We start from the raw sequence: 20,534 nt of genomic DNA, 5'->3' as shown, positions 1-20,534 counted from the left end.
CAGGATGCCGAATATGGACCGCCCGGGTCCATCCGGGCGTGACATCACTGCAGCAAAACGAGCGGCACTCAGTCGTCTGCCCACTTCTCTCACATCAACTTCCATGCAGCATGCTTATCCCCCGCCGACAGCGGTTTTCTCCCCGCCCCTCAAGCGCAACCGTTCTGGTGATTTTCCTCGTCCTCCTGCCGAAATCCCTCCTCTTCCGGATTTGAGAGTTGAATTTACCCTCGAGGTGTTCACCCACGAATCGATACGGCCGCCGAATGCTGCTAAAGGAGAGGGTTTTACGGACAACACACGGTTGACCGTACTCGGAGAACGAGTTTTGGGTTGTGCTGTCACTTCGGCCCTTTTCAAGCGGAGACCACCTCTGTCTGCCGATGACCTTATTGTTAGTTGGTTTGGTCGATCAAGTACATCGTGGTGCGGGACTCACGGCATCTCTCCGTCTCTAGGATCAAAAGAAAAAGATATTAGATGACAGTGTAATAATGGAATGGGTAACGTCTTATCAGCTGGTGAAGCGGATAATATGCATTTCTGGGCTAAAATCAAGACTACATACACCGAAGGTACGACGAAGAGTGGGTGGTAGTGCTCGTACTAATTTGTTTTTTGTATGGCTAGGAATGCCGAAAAATTTTCTGCGCATATGTTGGTGCCGTATTCTGTCAATCAGGGCAAGAGGGGGTAGGGAAATGGGTTGAGTCGCTGGTCCGATTTTGTGAACAGATTCATCCGTCTTCCTCGGCGACGTCGGAGATACCACCTGCAAAAAAGGTCAAGAATGAGCCGGTAAACTCATCCTTGTCCTCTTTACGGGTGGCATCTCCGACGTCTTCGACAGCATCGTCCATGTCGGCGTCCTCGACGGCATCATCCATGTCAACGACCTCGGATTCAACAACTACACAACTTTATTCCCCTACCTCACCGTATTTGAACGCACCATTTCAAACATACCCCGCTCGTCAGGTGCCGCCGCACATGTCGAAACCAGCATACCAAGGATCAGAATACTCGTACGCAGCGTTATTGCAATCCCTGACCAGCTCGCAGTCTTCAATTGAGCAAGCAGCGGCTGGAAGACAGCCGCAGCGAACTCGTGGTGATGGGAAGACATCTGTTGGTCAGGGAATGTCAAGAATATCAACGATGAGACCGAATCCGTTGGCGCCAGCAACGCCGAATGCGCCGTTCCTCCCCTTGTTCAACCAGACTGCTGCGCAGCGTGGAGTGAAGGTCGACTATTCCGCTGAGTTTAGTGGACCATCACATGCCGGCCAGTGGACAGTGCAGTGCATCGGTGAGTCAAGTTTGATTGGTCAAGACTGGTCGCAGACAGAGAGTCTGGATGGATTTACTCATATGTGTTGGTAGTGAATAACATTCCGAAGGGGACAGGCAAGGGGAGCAGCAAGCAGATAGCGAAGGAGGAGGCAGCACGGCAGGCGTACTATTCGATGGGATGGACCTAAGTGTATTACTTGTGATAGTAGTTTAGAATGAATCTATTTGCATCGCTTTGTCAGCTAGTGTGACCGTATAGAAAAGCAAAGCGGGTGCTGGGTTGATCAGTCCCTGAGCCATGGCTGCCGCTGCGGGCTCGACGCCCCCCCTCGCCGCCCTCTCCCTCCACTCCCGCAACAACCCCATCGACCTCACCCAGGACGACGACGATCTCCCCGACCCCCGCTATCGACCCCCGCCGGCCGTGCGTGCTCACCCGTCTACCCATGCCGCCGCTCCCCCGTCCTGCTATCACTCTGACCCATCTCGCCCCGGCATTTCCCCGCCCCCGGTCTCTGTCCCAGACTCCTCCCCTCCACGCTCCGCCTTTCCCGCGCCCTTTCCGCACTATCACCCGCCCTACGCCGGCCACAGCCTTCCCCCGCTCATGAATCCCCTTCCCCCGCCCCGGCCGCTGTCCCACCCAGTCCCCAGCGATGATCACTACCCACCTCTCGCTGGCCCTCAGGCGCAGTCGATCGTCCCCCCCGGTCCTCCTTATCATCACGGACTCCCTCCCTCCCTCCCTCCGTTCTCCGCTCCCTGTTCCTCCAACCAAGTCATAGATCTCACCGGCTCTCCATCCCCCCCGCCATCTCACAGTATACCCCCAGGACTTGTTCCTGTTAATCCCCAAGACCCTCCCAAGACGCCCGTGTGCATCGGCCAACTGACCGCCAACGCTCTTGTCCTACAGCCTATCGACTATCTACACTCTCGCGACCCATCCCAAGAATTCGAATGGGCACCCGTCAGGCTTGTGCCCGAACACAATTCAAACGGTGTCCAGAGTCAAGAAACCATACACATACGCTCTCCGAGCGAGAGATCTCCAAATGGAACTATTATCCCTGCCGAAAATTTTGCATTTGTCGAGCAGAAAGTCGCCACAAATCTAGGGGGGATGCTCGGGAAGGGACTGATTCGGCTGGAAGCAAAAATCCGAAGGGGGACACCCAGAGTGGGTTATTCTGCTTCATGTATGCGCCATCTCTGAACCCAGCTTTGACAGTTACCCGTAATACCCCTCCAATTGCTCGTGTACACGCCTAAGGGAAACATCACTGCAGTGGGTAACTATCTCCAACAGTGCAATCTTCTGTTAGATCACCCCAGTCTTCCCTACGATGATCCACGCCTCACTACATATCCTTATTTCAATCCACATAATCCACCTCCAGGAGGTCACCCTCGCCCGCACCTGCTCAACAACCGCCTGTCATCTTCAAGGTGGGACTCGACCCAAGTGAAAAGCCAAGACGTTCAAAAAGCACAGATCGAAGAAGTTTTCAAACATCTGAAAGATGGCGTTGAGTTGCCTGAAACCGAACCGAGTAATGATCTCCATCAGATAGTAGTACCTGTGCTGGAAATGCTCATAAATCCTTTTTCTAGCATTTGATGTCGCAACAAAGTTGTACCCGCACCAAAAAAAGGCTCTGACATTCCTCCTAGATCGAGAACGCGAGCGGCCAGCGTTAGATGGAGAATTTTCGTCATTGTGGCGTAGACAACTTGACCCTATGAGCCAGCGTTATAAATGGGTCAATCTTGTCACAGAGGAGACTTCAGAAGAAGAGCCCAAGGAGGCCAAAGGTTCTATCTTGGCTGACGATGTAAGTCATTTATTTTTGTCCTCTGTGACATCTAGAATTTTCTTGTCGCCTTTCACTAATTCCGCCTTTCGTCTGTCATAGATGGGCCTAGGGAAAACCATTACATGCGTCTCTTTGATTGCTGCAACCCTCCAATCGGCAAAGGAATTTGCTACCCAGCCGGTTGAATCGCCCCAACCGCCGCCTCCACAGAACAAACCCAGCGCTTCACATTTTGCGGGAAGTGTGTGGGGAATGCCTGAAGCTCCTCCCCCCACAAGTACCAAGGCAAAAAAGGCGGAAAGAACCCAAGAAAAACTGAGTGCTGAGTACGTCCGGGCTTGTCGTATCAAAGCTCGAAGTCGGGCTACTCTCATTATTTGCCCGCTTTCGACGGTAGCAAATTGGGAAGAGCAGTTTCGAGAACATTGGCGCGGTGAAGTGTCCGTCGTGGGTGGGAGCGGCAACTGCATCTGCCCCGCAACGTCTTCCACTGTCTCAACCAACGGGATGAGTACGCCTACTGTAGATACAAAACCAGATAAACCAGCTCGCCCGAGAGAGGGCAATGCTTTGAGGGTCTACATCTATCATGGGAATGCGCGGAGACCCGACCCGACCTTCTTGTCGGATTTTGATGCGGTTATTACCACGTTTGCAACGCTAGCATCGGAATTTTCGAAACAGAGTAGAACAGCACAGGTCGCAAATGAGGATGGCGAAGATACGGGTGGTGGTGGAAGTAGTGATGGCGGCACAAGCGGAAAGGGAGAGACGGGGCAAGACTTTGAAAGTCAGGCTGAAGAACCCAAAACCAAGAAGGGTGGGACGAAGAGGAAAAAGCCAATGACTACGGTTTCAAGTACGGAGATTGCTAGTCCTTTGCAAAGCGTTCACTGGTTCCGGGTTGTTTTGGACGAGGCTCAGTACGCTCATGTCAATTCTTCCAATGCCAAGTTACTCACGACCAGCCAGCTCGATCAAGGAAACGCAGACTGTCGGATGTCGAGCTTCGTGCGACCTCATTGCTGATAGGCGACTGTGCCTTACAGGCACACCCGTACAGAATAAGTTAGATGACATGTTCGCGCTCATCAAATTCCTGCGGTTGAAACCATTTGACGACAAGAATATTTGGACAAAATATATCAGCGCACCTGCAAAATTTGGTCAGCGCGAGGGTGTACTGCGGCTTCGAACCATCATGGCCTGTATTACTCTCCGACGGACGAAGGAAAGCAAGACGCCGGATGGTAACCGCATCCTAGCACTTCCGCCTCGTCACACCCAGATCATTCGTTTATCTCTCAACCCAAGCGAAAAGGCGATCTACGACCAGTATTACCAGGAGTCCAAGGAGGAATTCACTGATCTCTCCATGCGGAATCAAGTCATGAAAAACTACGTCGGTATTCTACAACGGCTGTTAAGGCTAAGGCAAATCTGTGATCACAAGGATCTGATTGCAGCCAAGGATACCGTCGCAGGTTCAGATTCAGCGGCATCGTACGATGACATTGTGGCGGCCATCGCAAGGGAAGGTATCAATCCTGTTCGTGCGAGTGCCATTTTCGCTATCCTCAAAGAGGCAGCGACAACTCAGTGCATTGAATGTGGCGGCGAGCTGTGCACACTTGCGGATGGTGTGGGTGGAGTTGTAAATGACGATATGGATGCGGATGGGCCACCGCCCAGCAAGAGGGGCAGGAAGACAAAAGGTCCGGCGTCTCGTGCACCAACAAGAGCAAATAGTCCTTCTAATGGACCGCGCCCTGTATTAACACGATGTCAACATCTGTTCTGTTTGGCATGCTACAAGAGTGCTATTTGTCCTGGCTGGCCAGAAGTTGAAGCAACGGTGATGAGGCCGTGTTCAGCATGCCAGACGGAGTTGTCCCCAGCAGATGCAGTTGAGATCAAGGGCGACATGGTCGGAGAGATTGCGAGCAATGGTGCAGATGGGAAGAAGGTGAAAAAGGAGAACAAGGAAGAGAGGATCAAGAAACAAGAAAAACGGCTACAGGAGATTGAGGCGCGACTAATACACGAACACGGCCTCGTCAATCAATTATATCCAAAGTTCAACATGGAGTGCGATGTGGATGTAAAGCCAAATTCTCAATACGAACGTTCTTCGGACCAATTGGAATTCCTAGACGATGAGATGAAATTGGAATCGGATATAGCGTCTCTCGGTCTGCCTCCGCCAAACATTCGAGAACAAGCAGTGTCAATTTTACAGGCAGAAATCTGTGAACGCTCTTCCAAAATCAAGTCTCTCATCCATTTCCTCTTACCTTTCTCACTTGCTAATCCACACTCCGCCAACTACAACCCCGCCGGGCTTGACATCCAAATTCTTGACAGTGATGGTAATGGATCATCTGACAATGTCATCAAAACGGTCGTCTTGTGAGTCAACTTTTCGCTTTTTCCCGGCTTCTTGCGCTAACATGGACTCCACTTGGATTCTAGCTCTCAATGGACAAGTATGCTCGATAAGTATGCGCGTTTGTCCTCTTTGCCGCCATGCAATTCTGAATAGAGACTATTTTTAGGATTGAAGACGCCCTATTGATTTATAAAATCCGTTATGATCGCTTGGATGGAACCATGAAACGAGAAGAACGTTCAAAAGCTCTTGATACATTGAAGTACGATCCTGGATGTGAGGTGCTTCTCGTCAGTTTGAAGGCCGGAGGAGTCGGCCTCAACTTGACAGCCGCTCAGAAAGTCATTCTGATGGATCCTTGCTGGTGCGCAATTCTCCACTATCCTGCAAACTTGTTTCCCCTTCTGACACCTTGTTTTGTATCCGTTGTCGTACAGGAATCCTGCTGTTGAAAACCAAGCCATAGACCGTATCGTAAGTTATCACTTGCTTCTTGAATGTTTTGGGATTAGTAATGATCTGACTTCTTTAACCTACAGCACCGACTAGGCCAGACAAAGCCCGTCCTATCCATCAAATATATAATTCAAGGTTCTATAGAGGAGAGTATGCTCAAAATTCAAGAAAGGAAAAACCGACTTGCACAAATTACTCTTGGCGCGCGCACTAAAGCAGAAATAATGGAGGAGCGCATGGAGCAACTCAAAGAGCTTTTCAAGTAAACGCACCATCTCCCACATCGTCTAACCCGATTGGATTTCATCCTATTAATTCGTATGTTCGTATCATTATGTTTTACTCTCTGGAATTGCTTGTAATTTATAACAGCCTGAGGCCGTGTTTTTTGTCTTATAACATATGCACTCGAGTTGACACTTCGTTTCGGCCCCTACCGTACTTCTTCTTTATAGCTTCCTATATTCGCTTACTGGCAAACTCAACGTGTTTACTTGTATAGTACATGTGGATGTAATTTGTGTATGAATTAAAAGGCGAAGTGGGCTCCGTTTTTCCTGGAGCCAAAGAGATAGACTGACCGTGTAATTAATGAAGTGATGCTATTACTGCAAGGTTATATTCACTCACCCAGAACCTGACTGACGAACAATCCAACAGTAACACCAGACGCGAGAGATATCATCCGAAGTGCCAAAGAAAATCCAACCGAGTATTGTTCTGAGGAGTTATGATAGTTCTGATTCAAACCACCGCCTTGGGCAATACCAGACTTTGAAGAAGGTCTCAGTCCCCGTTCAAAGTTGCAAGAGATCATGCGCCGCGCTTACAGGAACCAAGAATAGCACACCAGTGACCATAGACGTAAATGCTGTGCCACGAACGACCCTAGAGTAGACATTGCCTAGCAGTCCGATAACAAAAGCTCCAGCAGCAGAGACGATATCCGTGCGTCCAGGTAACAGATTACTGGTAGCTTTATTGGCAGCGTATGCGGCACAGGAGAATACAACCATGACAAGCAGCTGAAAGCTTCTCCAATCTTGAAGATTTGACAAGGAAGAGCAAACGGAATAGAGAGGTACAAGAACGAAGACAGCATACCAGGGGAGGGGCTGTCGCCACCATGACCAGGAATCGTCCCGTAGACAACCTTTTATTAAGAGGTGACGATTGAGAGTCACGCGAAGGAAAAGAGCACACCTTTGATGACTTTGACCGCCATTGTGGTCGAATTTGAAGGATTAATAGCCGTTCCAATGACGCCGCTCACCATTTTCAGGGACGTAGCATTCGAGAAAACGAACTGGCCATGTGTATAAGTCAAATTGGATTGAAGCCCATCGTGGTAGTAGTTGCTGCGAGCGCGACGATCGAGAACCAGGTAAAAATCAGATCCAATTGTCAAGCCAAATCCCTGTATTTGAGGTTCGTATAGGATAGAATGTGAAAAATACAGAATTGTGACGTACCAGAAAAAGTGTGTATATGATGGCGTACACCATTCGCACAGAGCCACAGAAGATGTTTTTGGACATGAGCTCCAGAGAACTGATTACTGGAATATATTGAGACCCCGCTGCATATACAAGCGATTAACTTACAGACAGTAAATCCAGGGAGAATGAGGACCACCCCAGCAGATGAGATAGCGCTGTAACAAAAAACATGGCCAGGTATGCTACCGAGCCCTCTTGCAACGAACGCAACGAAGATGGACACTGAGATTCTGCGCAAATAAGTCAGAGATGCCGGAAAAAGACCATGGGCAGCATACTTACTCGTATACGTTCGCATACATCGAGCTCTTGTTCGCCGCATTCAATCCAAGATACTGTAGTATGGCCGCACAAATGCCACTGATGAACATGTCCACCACAGAACCACCGAACGCGAGGACACAGATGATAGCAGAGCATATAAACGCGAGGAAGCACCTGAACTTGAGAGGATAAAGAGGCGGCGCTTGTAGGACCTTCTTCAGCTCATCTATACCCTTTTGCGACCCCATTTTATCGTGCATAACATCACGATAAACCATGTGTACCTTATGAAGGCTCGTCAAGGCAAGGCGGCCTTTGGAGCGTACAAAATATGTTTTTGCTCCTTCGTCCGGGTCGTCGCCTTGCATAGTCATGATCACGGTGTTAGGGAGGTACACGACTTCTATATTGAGATCAGAGAACAATCAATGAGCATTGCAAGTGACATAGCGGACCGGCCTTTGTGTTCAGAATTGCATCTGCCGAGATGAGTTGTGATTCAATCCGATGAGGTGGCGCTCCAAAATATAGAAGTGCCTTCGCAAGCTTCAGTAAAAACCGACGGCGGACAATCAGGTCTGAGTGGTGAATAAGTTCTAGTGTATTCTAAAAAATTTAGTCCACGTACCTTCCAAATTCCTCGAAACCCTCGACGGTGCTCGGTGTAAAAAAGAAAAAGGTGAGAATTTCTTTGATTTCTTGACTTCGACGGAGGTTGAAGAGCCTTCCCGGTCCTTCGGCCGAATACCGCCCAACCTCGCGAGTGCGTTGTTCCAATGAGCCTCGCGTCTGTTCTGCACCTCGTCCTCATCCGGCCAGGGATTGGAAGGAATTGGATCATCCTGAACATGGGTCTCATCCTTTCTACCGCTTGTCCGTTCATGCTCTTCATCGCTGTTCTGTCGTTTATTGGATAGATTCGATCGATACCTGAAAGTGTCGGGGAAATATGCACCAGGTGGCTGGGTATTGGTATCACTCGCCGCCGCATAACTGTGAGCCGACGGATTTTCCACACTGCCGGGATCATCAGCTGCATTACGCCAATTACCCGAACCGCTCGCGATATAATTGTCCTCTCCTTGCTTCCAGAGCTTATGATATCGCCCCTCGTACCCGTTATCACTGATATGAGGGCTATTCGGCCCTTCAACAAATCTAGTTCCCAGTTCAGAAAGAGTATTTCGACCGTCCGAATGAGAAAAACCAGCAGGATTATTCGCAGAAGAATTAGAACCTGATCCTAGTGGCGTTCGTTGGAAATTCAAGTCGTCAGCAGGTCGTCGCGCTTGACCTTGTATGCTCGGCTCCTCAGACCCAGTTTCAGATTCCTTCATGATTAACCAGACGGAGAAGACTTCGAATAGCTAGATTCAGCGCCGATGACCAACTAGACTAGTGATGACGTTTGCCAAGGCAGTTCCTGTAATGCGACAAAGGTTGACAGCTGAGCGTCCAAAGCCCAAGAAAATCGACGGCTCCAATAACCTTGAAAAACAATATCAAAAACAGTTATCCGCTAATTTGATGGCAGTGGCGAGAGAGAACGAGACGGGAGACAAAACCAAGTGAACGATAGAGGAATGAAGTAAGACAAAGTTATGCATTAACGTCATGTTTGTCCGACAACGTCACGTTGACACATATCGCTGTTCGCTTGTCAGAATAACCAAATGTCAACATGTCTATCAAACACGGCATGAGATATGATACGACTCGTTGGAAAAACATGAGAACCCCGCCGCACTATCTCCAAGTGTCAAGCTTCAAGAAAACTTCAGACCATCCTTTGATAAGATTTAGACACCAAATGCAAAGCGTATTTATTTACAACTTTTAGGTTTAAAACTCGTTCTAGATGAGAGGGAACGTTTCTCAGCTGCGAGCATCAGTCACTAGCTGGATGCTCGCTGTAAGAATTTCCAAATCAGCGTCGTATAACTTCTGATTCGAGCCGGCCGCCCTAGAGGTGAAAAGTACCAGAGCACATGCCAGTGTATATGTTTAGTTAGACCAATTTGAATAGTGTGGCTATGGGACGTGGGAGTATGCTGAAGGAAATTGACAAGTAGAGAGAAGTTGATAAGTAGGGAGGAAAGTCTCGCACGGAGAAGCTGTGGCAATTATGCGGCTGGTAGCCTTCTACTCAGATATTACCTGGCATCCCAGTGGTACAAAGGGTAGACAGCATGAATTTCGATAGTGTTTCGATAGTAGGGTATGTGTAAGTGCATGATACAGAATTTCATAGCGAGGAGGAAAAGCAAAAAAGAAGAAAACGTGACCAGAGACCATATAAAAGAAAGACGTAAATCCGATCCGACGAGCAATAGGAAGCATGCGAGAACAGTAAAAAGAAGGGGAACCAGGGGGATAAAATATTAGTAGAGATCACCAGATCTGGGGGGCAGGAGGCAAGAAATCGCTCGGTAACAAAAACGCATCCATTCCATTCTGCATGAACGTATTTCCACCCAGCGTCTGGTCGGATATCCATACAGGAAGCTGCTCGTTTGAGAACGCCCTGTAATCCTGCACAATGTGCTCAGCATCAGCAACACCACCATTGTGTTGCAGATAATGGTGATGCATCGGAGCAGGCACGGGATAACCCTGAATCAATTGTTGTTGTCCGTGAGGATGTTGATGTGAGTGAGCTTGTTGTTGTTGCGCATAATGTGGTTGCACAGATCCCATAGTCGGGGGTATACCAACGAATGTTTGAGGGTCTCCGCCTGAGTACTGACGCGGAGGGCCACCGTATTGCGGTGGATATTGATCGGGATGTCGGTGTTGGGTCACACTCGCTATGCTAGGTTGTCCACCAACCTGAGGATCCACAATCATGCCAGGCCTAGGGTGATCCGTTGTCTCGGACAGCGGTGACCTTGATGTCGACTGCTGCTTGCGCTTACGAGATCTCCTCAACATAACCTGTAACGTCAACGATAGCGTTGACCGGGTACTAGAAAAAAGATTTAGTCGGATACCCAACTTTCAAAGTTTGTCAAGCTCACTCTCTGCCATCAAACCTGCGAGATCTTCCACTTGCGCCCGGATTTGATTAGTATCACACGTATTCGGGCTTTAAATTTTCCAATTTAGCTGATAACAAAACAAGTGATCGAAAGGCTTCAACTTACAAGAGCCTTGAAAGCCTCAACAAAAATGATCCCATAAACGTGGCAGTGACGTGTGTGTAGTGTACGGCTAAAAGTTCAATGAAGTTTTGCTTCCACAATGATTGAGCGCTACCACTTACAATATTTCATATTTGCGCGGTACGAGCCAAAGTTGAGAGTGATATGCAAAGCCTCCTGCGCGATCTCGATTGAGTGAATCGCCAATTCTCTCTGTTTGATAGGCATTCGTTCTACATCCTCGGGTCCATTGATCCCGCGCAATGCAGTGGCATTGTGGAACAATTCCGCATGCTTGTGCTGGAGTTGCAAACTTTGACGATAGAACGCTAATAAAGAGCTTAAAAATGCCGCAACATTGCATAACCAATGACACATACTAGCATCTGCGTACTTCTGCGAAAATGCTTGATCCCAGGTATGGTACCAGTTTTTGAATTTCAAGTCGGCGTCTCTGAGCACATCATAATGCTCATCAAGGACTGGCCCTTCGGTCGGCAGGGCGTTCTGCACCTCTTCCCGAATGGCCATGAGCTCCACCGTTGACACGAGACGCATGTCATCCTCAATAGCGAGGGGGTGACGGAGGAGATAGCGACAGTCTTTGATACTCTCGTCATCTTTCAGAACTGCGGGGCGTCCTGTGCCGTAAGACAACCTGTGGTGCACATTGAGCATAGGCACATCGGCGATTGTACCGTCAACTCACTGATGTTCGAAAAGGTATAAACAGAACCAAGTCCTTGAAGCGACGACCAAGTCTTTGTCTTCTTTAGGGTCCACCTTACCATTGAGCATGCGACGATACAATCTCGGCCAAGCTTTGTGCATAGCTTGGAAGAGAACGAGATGAGTTGTCGAGGTTTCGCATAGTTAAAGAATCCACATACATAATTCCATGGCCATTCGTACTGCATGGCCGCCACTGAGCCAGCCGTTGTCCGACCATCCTGAAACAATAACTATGACTTTGTTAGCCAAGAGACAGATATAACATGGGAAGCAGCATGCACTCATTGACTGTATTGCTTCACATCGCACCACGGGTGCGAATAACGTGGCACAAGAAATCGATTGCACTTCCTCCAAACATCGCAGATAGGTTTCGCTGGGAGGGCCTATAGTAATAAACTTCAGACACGTCGGAGTGTTGGTGGAAGTGACGCGTACCGCCTCCATCGCGGACTCGGGCAGCCACCATACAAATGCAATTGACTGCGAAAGGCGAACGCTCATGCAAAGCATCGTATGTGTCGGTGTCTTTATGGAACACTGGGCTTGGCAAAAATTAATAATCGTGCCATAACAAGACTCTGAGATTCACTAACAGAAACGTGGAACAACCATAGTAGAATCTAGGAGAAATCATCTAAGTCAGCAAAGATGACGATATCGAAGAAATAACACCGTACATATTGAAAAGTTCCTGTGCCTCAGCTTCCGAAATGATACCCTTAGTAACCACTGGTGTCGATTAATACCAGTATCTGTTTTGACTAGAGCACGAAGGATGCCATACCATCTGTGAATTTAAGAACCTTGTGGCGAAGCTTTCGACGTTTTGACGGCCTTGAGTTCCTATCTCTCTCCGGTGATGGAGTTCTTGTCCGACTGTGTGGCTCGCTTCCATCAGTCTCCTACGCGAATGAAAAAAGAATTATGTAAGGAACAAAAAAAGTCCGCTCAGTAGGAAGCGTCTAAAAATATCGAAACCCACTTTGGCAGCACGTTCGATTGCAACGTCAGCAAGGCCCCTCAAGACTTCCCAGGGGGCGACAAGACCAGACGCAGGCAATTCTCCGTTTTCGTCATCATCGAGATCTGAAGAATCTGCGCTTGTGACGTTGGAAGGCGGAGGAGCAGGGCGTTTGACACCACTGACGGTGGTCTGCTTGTTAGGGCTTCGCTGATCGGCATTCTGATATCGAGCAGAGGGCACGTTGCCGGATTGAGAAGGGGCTGGCTGTCCCATGGCCTGTTGAATGCTTGAAAAGGGAGGCAGAGATGGACCTTGATTCATGCCGCCATGTTGATAGGAGGTACCATTGGAAGGATATGACGGCTGGGTGGGTTGCAGATCATTCGGGCCAGGCTGGGTGGGTGGCTGACTTTGATAAGCCGGGAGAGAAGAGCGTGGCTAGTGCAAAGAAAGAAATTAAAATTGACTTCCAAAACAATTGCAACAAAAAGACTACGTAATGACTCACGTTAGGATGGGCTGTTGTGGGGGTAGAAACAACTGGAGAGCTCAGGTTAGGAGATGGCTGGAAGGAAGACGGCGGATAAGTGGATGGAGAGCGTGCACTGAAAGGGAAGGCGCGCAAATGGGCAGCAATGTCTGCGAGGGTACTCTCTATCCTGATCTGAGTGGTCTTGATCTCGGCGACGTGTGCTTCGAGACTCTTGATGCGTCTGGCCAGAAATGAAGATGAGTTCCATGGAGAAGTGGGGAACACGGATCGGCGTACTCAAGTCCCGCCTCTCCTGTCAAAGTAGCCTCTCGAGAAGGCTTTTCGAAGAGACATTCGATGCCAGTGTTTCGACAACGTTTGCATGGAGGATTGTCGGCACCTTCACAGCGCATTTTCTGCTTTCTGCAAGCATTCTATAGCGACCGGCGATCAGACTCTCTCAGAAGCTGTTGCGAAGGAGAAACATACACAGGCACCTAAAAACAAGATAGGTGAGAGGTTATGGGTGGCCAACGTCAAGGAGGGGTATGGGGCATACGGGGAACGCGATTCAGAGTTTTGACGGCGGGCTTGACCTCGGCTTTGAGGGCCTTGTCATCGTCTTCCTGCTTCTTGACGGAAGACTGGTGACTGGGACCCGTCGGATCCATCAGGGGATGGGGAGGGTGGGCGGAGAAAGATGGGATTGAGTGAACTGGGAGACAAATTGAGCTGCTTGATGAGGAGATCTCCCAGAAGAACAACAAACAACTGCAACCCCTGCCTGATCTGGCAGCCGCAGCCCCCGATTCCGCCTATTTCAATTGCCGCTCGGCTTTCCGCCGGCGTTTTGCACTCGTCCCAGATCGGGGCAGCACGGTGCCGATGGGTGTGCTCGCTGGACGAGGCGTTGAGCGAAAAAGTATGGCCAATGCAGAAAGTTTTGATAGCCAATCGACGTCCATCATCGAGTCACGTTTTTGGTATTGCCTTGCGCCCCTCCGCAGCCACACGACCAAGTTTTCCTCACCATGCTGATGTTTTTGCTCTCCCATCTTATCTCGTACGTCCCCCCAAGTCCGTCTCAGGTGTTCGAAGTGCTCATTGTTCTCTCAGCGCCTGGTTTGCCTTTCTTCTTCCCAGCTATGCCACCTTCAAGGCCCTCGCCCACCCTCCCGACAACCAACAGGAGCTCCAGAGATGGGGCATGTACTGGTCCGTCGTCGGCGTTTTCCTCGCTGTAGAGTATGCTGCAGAATGGCTCATCAGTTGGTAAGCACTAAACGACCAGGTGCCCTGACTTGATTGCTTAGTTAGACCATCCCTTGCCCTTAGGTTGCCATTCTACTGGGAAGCCAAGACTCTTTTCCTCCTGTTCCTTGCCCTTCCGCAAACACAGGCAAGTCATATTCGTTGTATCGTTGTCAGGTCAGTCCGCTTATCGCACGACTCATTGTTATCTCTAGGGCTCGACCTATATCTACAACAATTATTTGCAACCCTTCTTCGTCCAAAACGAATCAGACTTCGACGCTGGTATCGTCCAAGTTCAGAAAAACATTGTTACCTTTATACAATCTCGCCTCGCTTTCTTCTGGGAATGGCTCGCCAACATTGCCAATAAAGGTCAAGGTGTTACGTCCACCAACACTACTACCAATGGCCAAGCCCCACCCAACAGCGCCGTCCAAACCGTGTTAGGTCTGTGGAAAACTTACGGTAACTCCGCACTGAGCGTCCTGGGGTATTCTACCTCCACGCAGTCGTCAGCTGGTAATAGTAACAATGGTGTCCCAAGTCCATCTGCCTCTTCCGCCGGGGCTCCATCGTTCCCGGAGCCTCAACACGTTCATTGAACGTCTCAGGTGAATTGACATCAAAATAACATGCTGGCTGTCGGTTGATTCATCGCATATTATTTACAAATTAACTTATGTACAAATGTGCGGCAACTGTTTGAACCGCCTCACCGTTTGATGATCCAAAGTAGTCTCCGTATTGGATATGCTTCGTGTGCTCTAATGTTCCAAAAATTTGGTGACCTCTGCCCTCCGGGAAGGTCGGATATTTTGAAAACGGCTATCCCCCTGAACGGTCCAGGGTGACTCGAACTCAATTCAAGGTCCAGTTTTGTATCTCTTGAACGCTTGTTCCACGTCTGCACCATTAAACTCTAGCCCCACTCCTTCGCCATAACACTGACTAACTTTCTCCGTCCATCCCTCTGTGAGTTTCACCAATTCTTCTTCACAAGTCCTCCAAACGCCGAGTAGAACCGTTCTTCCAACGCCTTCGTCCGCCACATCTTGACTTGCATTACCCTGGTTAACAACCGGCGCATCGATAAAGTGTTTTTGCACCAATTTGTTCATCGCATCAACGTGTTTTCGGAGATCTTTGATCGTGTATTCCTTGACGATTTTTCGGAATGCATGTTTATTATAAGTGGAGTTCGTGGTAATGTCGCTTGGAGAAGCTAATGTCCGGAGAAGTCGTTCCATGCCCTCGAAATAGTCCTGTAGAGTAAAATGGAATTAAGTGGATGTTAAAGCAACCAAAAACGGACACTCAACGATTATCTTTCCGAATGATCGCCTGAATAAAATCTTGATATACGCCTCAAGATTTTCATCGTACAAGCTTTTTGCCTTATTGGCAAAACTCCCTACGGAACCAATGTTCATCTTAGCCGTATCGGAAATGAAATAATGCATGTTTTCTGGAAAGGAAAGAACTCAAAACCAACTTGTCCACCCGACAGAGGGGGTACTCACCAATAATGACAACGTGGTACGTCAGTTGCCCTTTATCTTCTTCATCGCCACCCATATTCGCTATCACCTTCAAGGTTTCAAATATTTTATTCGCAATTTTGTTATACGCAGCATCCACATTCTCTCGAACCCCCAAACCCGACTCATCTGCACCAGTCGCAATGAGCTGACTTTCAACACGTTGGATGTAATTAGGAAATTGCTTGATGAACGGTGCAACGCCTTTACGTTTTTTGAATGTCAGCTTAGTTTGCTCAATTGATTTCACTTGATCATTCTGGATCCTATGTCAGAATTAATCAAAAGGCCAAAAGGTATATGAAACTCAACAATATGCCGGTCAAAAACCCCTTTTAATCGTGTATACTGTTTACCCAAGAAATTGAACAAGAACAGGTTCCCCTTCTCATCGGCGTCGGCAATAAATTTTTCTAATATCGCAAGGACCCCAACAATCTCACTGCGCTTGTAAGATCGTTATGATATATTCCAGAAAGAGATGTACTCACATGGGATCCTTCTCCAAAGCCTTCTCAAGCCATCCTTTGATTTCCAGTGGTAAAAAGCCAAAGATCAGATCCATCGCACCTCTGACGAGCTTGACCGTCGCTGAACTCAGGCTATTCGATCTCGCAGCCTGCCGTCGAAAGTAATGATCCAACGCCATGTAATCTGCAAAGGTCAACGCGGTATCATGATTTAAGGAGTTGATTTGCAAGAAGTCTCCCATAAAGGCGTTTTCTTGGTGACTCAGAGGGTTAATTTGTTCGAGGACCAATAAAAAGACTTCTGAAACTCGTAGATCGCCATCACTGGTCATTCTAGTGGAAGATGACGATTTGTCTTTATCCTTATTCCGCGATTCCATTGGTGATCGTATGAGCGTGCCTGCTCGGCGCATACCGGATTGTGCCTTGCCGGAAGATCCAGTAGAACTTGGCGTGAACACTACAAGAATATCAAGCATCCGCCCCTTTAACAGACAGAGGAGTTAACTTACTGTACTCTCCGTCCTCCTCGGATGCTTTCTTGACTAGCCCAAGGTAGGCACCTAGTAACGCCTTGATCTGCGTACCGTGCAATTCGCTCGAGGCAGAGAAATATGCCTGTTTGAACCGTATACGGTCAGCAAATGGATCGACCAAATCCAAGTGAAGGCAACAGCTCACAGCACATAGTCGCCCATAAACGGCCTCATCCATCTCTTTTACGTACAACATCAATCCACAATATCTGCCCAAATACTCTTCTATATCTTGATGCTGAATGATGGTTTGCCTGCTTCCTCTCTTCGGCTTAGTCAAGCCGTTAGTTTCACCCAGTAGCAGTTTGGCCTAGAAATAATCAGTTCATCACTTCCAAGCATTTCGGCACAAGTTACCTGAGCAGTGAACATGATCGTCAAAAAATCGTGGATACGTCTACAAAACTGAGCATTATGTGTGCGATATTCTTGAAGTCGTTCCATAGTAGCAGCAATGTCTAGTGTAACGTTGAATGCCAATACCCAAAGTGACTGAGAGCGACGAACCCGTATCTCTACCGGCCTGTAATGCCTTGTACAACTCGCTAGCAGCAAGTTCCAGCTTGGATATACTTTGTGATTGCTCTAATGATTCTTGCGCTAGAGTCACGAGCGCATCGGAATCAACTTGCACAGTTTGCTGTTACGGATTTAAGCGGTAGTTTCTTCAGACGAAACGATGCACCCACAAGAAGATTGCGAATCTCGTTCATTAGAGCACGTTGATTCTGTGTCTGGACTTGTAGACCTCTATTTTGAGACTGAATATGTGATATATCGTCGTTGACAGCCTGTGTCATGCATCAGAAAAGCGCTAATCGATACACTCGTGAACAGCGAACGTTGAGGTGAATCTTATATGACGAGATGAGGCCATCCAGATTGTCCAGTTCTGCCAAAGCGTCGTCCATGAACTTCATAACCAACCCTACTCTATCATCCGACTCTAAGAAGGAATGAATGTTTGCCTGGATAAAAAAGCCCGGTGCGGTCAGGAGCTGCTTAGACGGGCTTCAAAGTTTGATATACCTTCTCCAAAGCCATCAGCTCATCCAACAACCTAGCCTCAATCAAATCTGCTGCACCTCTCGCAATTTTCCTACCAATAACGTCATCACTGGCCCATTCATAACCCTCGATCATTTCTTCGACACTGGCCAGGGTATCCTGTGCACTTTCGACCTCATCTCCCGTTTCTCCGTCTAGATGTCCATTCACATTGACGACATCGGAACCACCGGAAATCAAGCGGTCCAACGCTTGTTGATTTGCAGGATCAAAATACGAAAGCCGCGCATTTGGATCTCTACGTCCTGATGATCCATTCTCCTTTCCGGCCGTTGAGATCTTCCTCGACCGCGGAGCCCGGACTTCCAGTAGGTCGTCATGCGAATTAACAGCGGGTACGCGTACCCCACTGGTGGGACCATCAACTACTGACGGATGAGATTTTGAAGACTTTGTAGACCTATTAGAGTCCTTTCTCGACCGATCACTATCATCTACGCGATCCGCATCAGAGCTTCTCAGGTCTTTGTTTGAAGGCGGTATATTTGGTGGGGGTGCCTGTTGTGGCGGAAATGGCCTGGCACCCGAAGGCCGCTGCCCCGGCCGTAGTGCTAGGGGTGGAGGAAATGCAGCGACATCCGAGCTCCTGCTCTGTCTTTGGCCACCTGGCACTGAATTGAGCGGAAGATCTTTTGGGCGAGTCGAAGGGGTTGTCTCCCGACTGTTGGATGGAGATGCTACACGTGGTATAGATACGCCAATTCGGTTGGATAGAGGGGATGGTACACGGGGAGCCTGTTCGTGATTCTGGGGTGTGGCGGGTCGTAGATTACGCTGCGGTCGGTTGCTATCGGTGGTTACGGTCGGTATACGGGAAGGAGCTAGAAGCATCCGTGAGCTGATACTGTCACGGTATATATTCAATAGAAGATTCTGACTTTCAGCATCCGGGTCTGCTATACCCTCCAAACGCAACGGAGCAGATGTACCTGAAAACTGCCTGAACAATCGTATCAAGGCACTCAAAAAGTTATTTTGGTCGATGGCAGACTCTGTTTGCCATTTGTAAGTCCTCGAAAGAGTGATATTGAATGCCAGCGGCTGCTTTGGGATTAGAGTCGCAGCACGCACGCGCATGTACGCTTACTCACTCCTAGAGCCTGCAAGCCTCGAAGTTCGGCGAGTCGCCAAGTCTTGCCCACGGAGAAAGAGCCATTGTTATTATGCTTGGATTTATGTAGAAACCCATTTCCGTTGCTGGCCTCTAGAGTAAGTCACTTGAACAGTGTATTGGCTGGGTATCCAGGCCGCAGACATACGAGAGAGCAGAATGTACCGGGCCTTGCGGCCCTCTGGCCCTGCATCCTCCCAGATTTTGATGTGCGAGACATAGGTTTCTTCGAAGTTTCCGGTGGCGTTGCGCCTGGAAAAGACAGAAGCAATGATGCTCTGCTTGATGTCTGCCATGAACAAGGAAGAGTTTCGATGACGACAAAGGTGAGAACAATACCGGAAGATGCCGACGAATACAAAGTCGCTGGGCGCCAGGACATACTGTAGTTACTCATACCGACGTCTCCCTAATTCACGTCCCAGCGACCACATTCCCTCGTTTCTCTTTACGACGCGCTAGTCGCGCACACTCTTTCTAATCTCTATTTCCTGCATGCGTATTATCATGACCCTCCCTTCTCGAGGAGCCCTTCATGTCCTAGCCCTCATTGCTACAGACGACATTGAACGTACAAAGTACAACGACCAACATACACACCACACCTCTGCAGACATCAGCATCCACCGCCTCTGTAACACGCCCATAATGCGCAATCTATCCCCAACTATCCCCCCTCTTCCCATGGACCCCACGCACACACATCGCCCAACCACTTCCCAGTCACAAGCGGACGAGTCTATATCGTCCGCCTCCGCCTCTTCGTCCTCCTCTACCTCTTCTTTGTCCTCCTCTCGGCTTTCCGACTTGTCGCGCAATACTCGATATAACAACCGAAGAAAGACCCGGAGTCATGCGTCTCCAAAGCAGCTCGACCTCTCTGCAAAAAAGAAGCTGTCCGAAAAGAGAAAAGAAATGGTAGACAAAGCAAAAAGCATCAGCTCCCTTGACAATTCCCCAGCCAATGACAGGCAACTGCTCGTCCTCAGAATGGTCTACGACGAAATTACAATGTATCCCTCAGACGCATGGATGGCCATTATTGCCATGATTATTCGTAGGTGAGTTGGCATCGCTACATGTGCTGTTGATATCAGATTGATTCGGCTCCATTTCATCTCCAGATCATTCAAGCAGGTTAAAAATTGGTTCTCCAATGAGCGGCAGAAACGCGGCACTGGTAAAGAAACCGTAGTTACTGCGTCGACTGGCGACAAATACCGCATCCGACCCATCACCCTCGACAATTGCAAGGACTGGTCGGACGAATGGTTCGAGGAAGTCGTTATGATTCATCACTACCGGATTTTATGTAATTCACGATGGCAAGCAGGAAGGGCCCTCTCGGACTCAAGTTCTATTTACGACGGACGTTCATGACGCTCTCTTTTAACTTATCACTTTATCCTTATAATCCTCAAGCTATATCGTCTGGCAGTAATTCCTATAATATCTTATCTCATCCATCTAATACCCCATCCCCCCTACATCCCCCACTTTTTTCTTACACTCGCACGTCGTACTTCTA

The 20,534-nt window shown here is 48.7% G+C and overlaps 7 protein-coding genes across 7 annotated transcripts; 4 read left to right on the top strand and 3 right to left on the bottom strand.

Annotated features, from left to right (window-relative positions):
- Nucleotides 1–78: 78 nt before the first annotated feature.
- On the top strand, nucleotides 79–1,540 carry AGABI2DRAFT_189325 (ribonuclease III protein). The gene is made up of 4 exons (XM_006453935.1): nucleotides 79–394; nucleotides 459–575; nucleotides 631–1,309; nucleotides 1,384–1,540. Exons 1-4 carry the CDS (start codon nucleotides 104–106, stop codon nucleotides 1,479–1,481), a joined length of 1,185 nt encoding a protein of 394 aa, XP_006453998.1. The 5' UTR covers nucleotides 79–103; the 3' UTR covers nucleotides 1,482–1,540.
- Nucleotides 1,541–2,385: 845 nt separating this feature from the next.
- AGABI2DRAFT_196643 (hypothetical protein) lies at nucleotides 2,386–6,221 on the top strand (the record flags this gene model as incomplete). The annotated part of the gene is made up of 10 exons (XM_006453934.1): nucleotides 2,386–2,473; nucleotides 2,525–2,846; nucleotides 2,908–3,128; nucleotides 3,210–4,033; nucleotides 4,083–5,037; nucleotides 5,272–5,519; nucleotides 5,583–5,609; nucleotides 5,666–5,863; nucleotides 5,937–5,973; nucleotides 6,039–6,221. The coding sequence occupies exons 1-10, from the start codon at nucleotides 2,417–2,419 to the stop codon at nucleotides 6,219–6,221; spliced, it is 3,072 nt and encodes a 1,023-aa protein (XP_006453997.1). The 5' UTR covers nucleotides 2,386–2,416.
- Nucleotides 6,222–6,484: 263 nt separating this feature from the next.
- On the bottom strand, nucleotides 6,485–9,055 carry AGABI2DRAFT_113756 (hypothetical protein; the record flags this gene model as incomplete). The annotated part of the gene is made up of 9 exons (XM_006453933.1): nucleotides 6,485–6,531; nucleotides 6,586–6,727; nucleotides 6,786–7,108; nucleotides 7,159–7,372; nucleotides 7,428–7,513; nucleotides 7,560–7,684; nucleotides 7,737–8,121; nucleotides 8,174–8,296; nucleotides 8,347–9,055. 9 exons carry the CDS (start codon nucleotides 9,053–9,055, stop codon nucleotides 6,485–6,487), a joined length of 2,154 nt encoding a protein of 717 aa, XP_006453996.1.
- Nucleotides 9,056–9,897: 842 nt separating this feature from the next.
- Nucleotides 9,898–13,765, bottom strand: AGABI2DRAFT_175721 (hypothetical protein). The gene is made up of 18 exons (XM_006454906.1): nucleotides 13,589–13,765; nucleotides 13,519–13,526; nucleotides 13,327–13,463; nucleotides 13,066–13,270; nucleotides 12,576–12,995; nucleotides 12,378–12,495; nucleotides 12,271–12,322; nucleotides 12,187–12,213; nucleotides 12,029–12,135; nucleotides 11,872–11,976; nucleotides 11,749–11,820; nucleotides 11,568–11,691; nucleotides 11,239–11,516; nucleotides 10,981–11,187; nucleotides 10,862–10,928; nucleotides 10,736–10,803; nucleotides 10,634–10,652; nucleotides 9,898–10,572 (listed from the first exon to the last, which is right to left on the bottom strand). The coding sequence occupies exons 1-18, from the start codon at nucleotides 13,698–13,700 to the stop codon at nucleotides 10,110–10,112; spliced, it is 2,589 nt and encodes an 862-aa protein (XP_006454969.1). The 5' UTR covers nucleotides 13,701–13,765; the 3' UTR covers nucleotides 9,898–10,109.
- Nucleotides 13,766–14,060: 295 nt separating this feature from the next.
- AGABI2DRAFT_147363 (hypothetical protein) lies at nucleotides 14,061–14,885 on the top strand (the record flags this gene model as incomplete). Its single annotated transcript, XM_006453932.1, has 4 exons — nucleotides 14,061–14,092; nucleotides 14,146–14,301; nucleotides 14,365–14,428; nucleotides 14,496–14,885. 4 exons carry the CDS (start codon nucleotides 14,061–14,063, stop codon nucleotides 14,883–14,885), a joined length of 642 nt encoding a protein of 213 aa, XP_006453995.1.
- A 261-nt stretch (nucleotides 14,886–15,146) lies between these two features.
- AGABI2DRAFT_61670 (hypothetical protein) lies at nucleotides 15,147–19,302 on the bottom strand (the record flags this gene model as incomplete). The annotated part of the gene is made up of 15 exons (XM_006453931.1): nucleotides 15,147–15,545; nucleotides 15,603–15,748; nucleotides 15,804–16,080; nucleotides 16,134–16,263; nucleotides 16,313–16,738; nucleotides 16,800–16,909; nucleotides 16,973–17,137; nucleotides 17,185–17,285; nucleotides 17,335–17,467; nucleotides 17,517–17,618; nucleotides 17,670–17,795; nucleotides 17,857–18,014; nucleotides 18,741–18,936; nucleotides 18,987–19,099; nucleotides 19,155–19,302. The coding sequence occupies 15 exons, from the start codon at nucleotides 19,300–19,302 to the stop codon at nucleotides 15,147–15,149; spliced, it is 2,730 nt and encodes a 909-aa protein (XP_006453994.1).
- Nucleotides 19,303–19,690: 388 nt separating this feature from the next.
- Nucleotides 19,691–20,386, top strand: AGABI2DRAFT_147361 (hypothetical protein; the record flags this gene model as incomplete). The annotated part of the gene is made up of 2 exons (XM_006453930.1): nucleotides 19,691–20,067; nucleotides 20,131–20,386. 2 exons carry the CDS (start codon nucleotides 19,691–19,693, stop codon nucleotides 20,384–20,386), a joined length of 633 nt encoding a protein of 210 aa, XP_006453993.1.
- Between the last annotated feature and the right edge of the window lie 148 nt (nucleotides 20,387–20,534).

The sequence above is a fragment of the Agaricus bisporus genome (assembly GCF_000300575.1).
Source record: "Agaricus bisporus var. bisporus H97 unplaced genomic scaffold AGABI2scaffold_1, whole genome shotgun sequence".
Lineage (NCBI taxonomy): Eukaryota > Fungi > Basidiomycota > Agaricomycetes > Agaricales > Agaricaceae > Agaricus > Agaricus bisporus.
The sequence above is the reverse complement of the archived record's forward strand: the minus strand, read 5'-3'. Positions and strand labels throughout refer to the sequence as shown.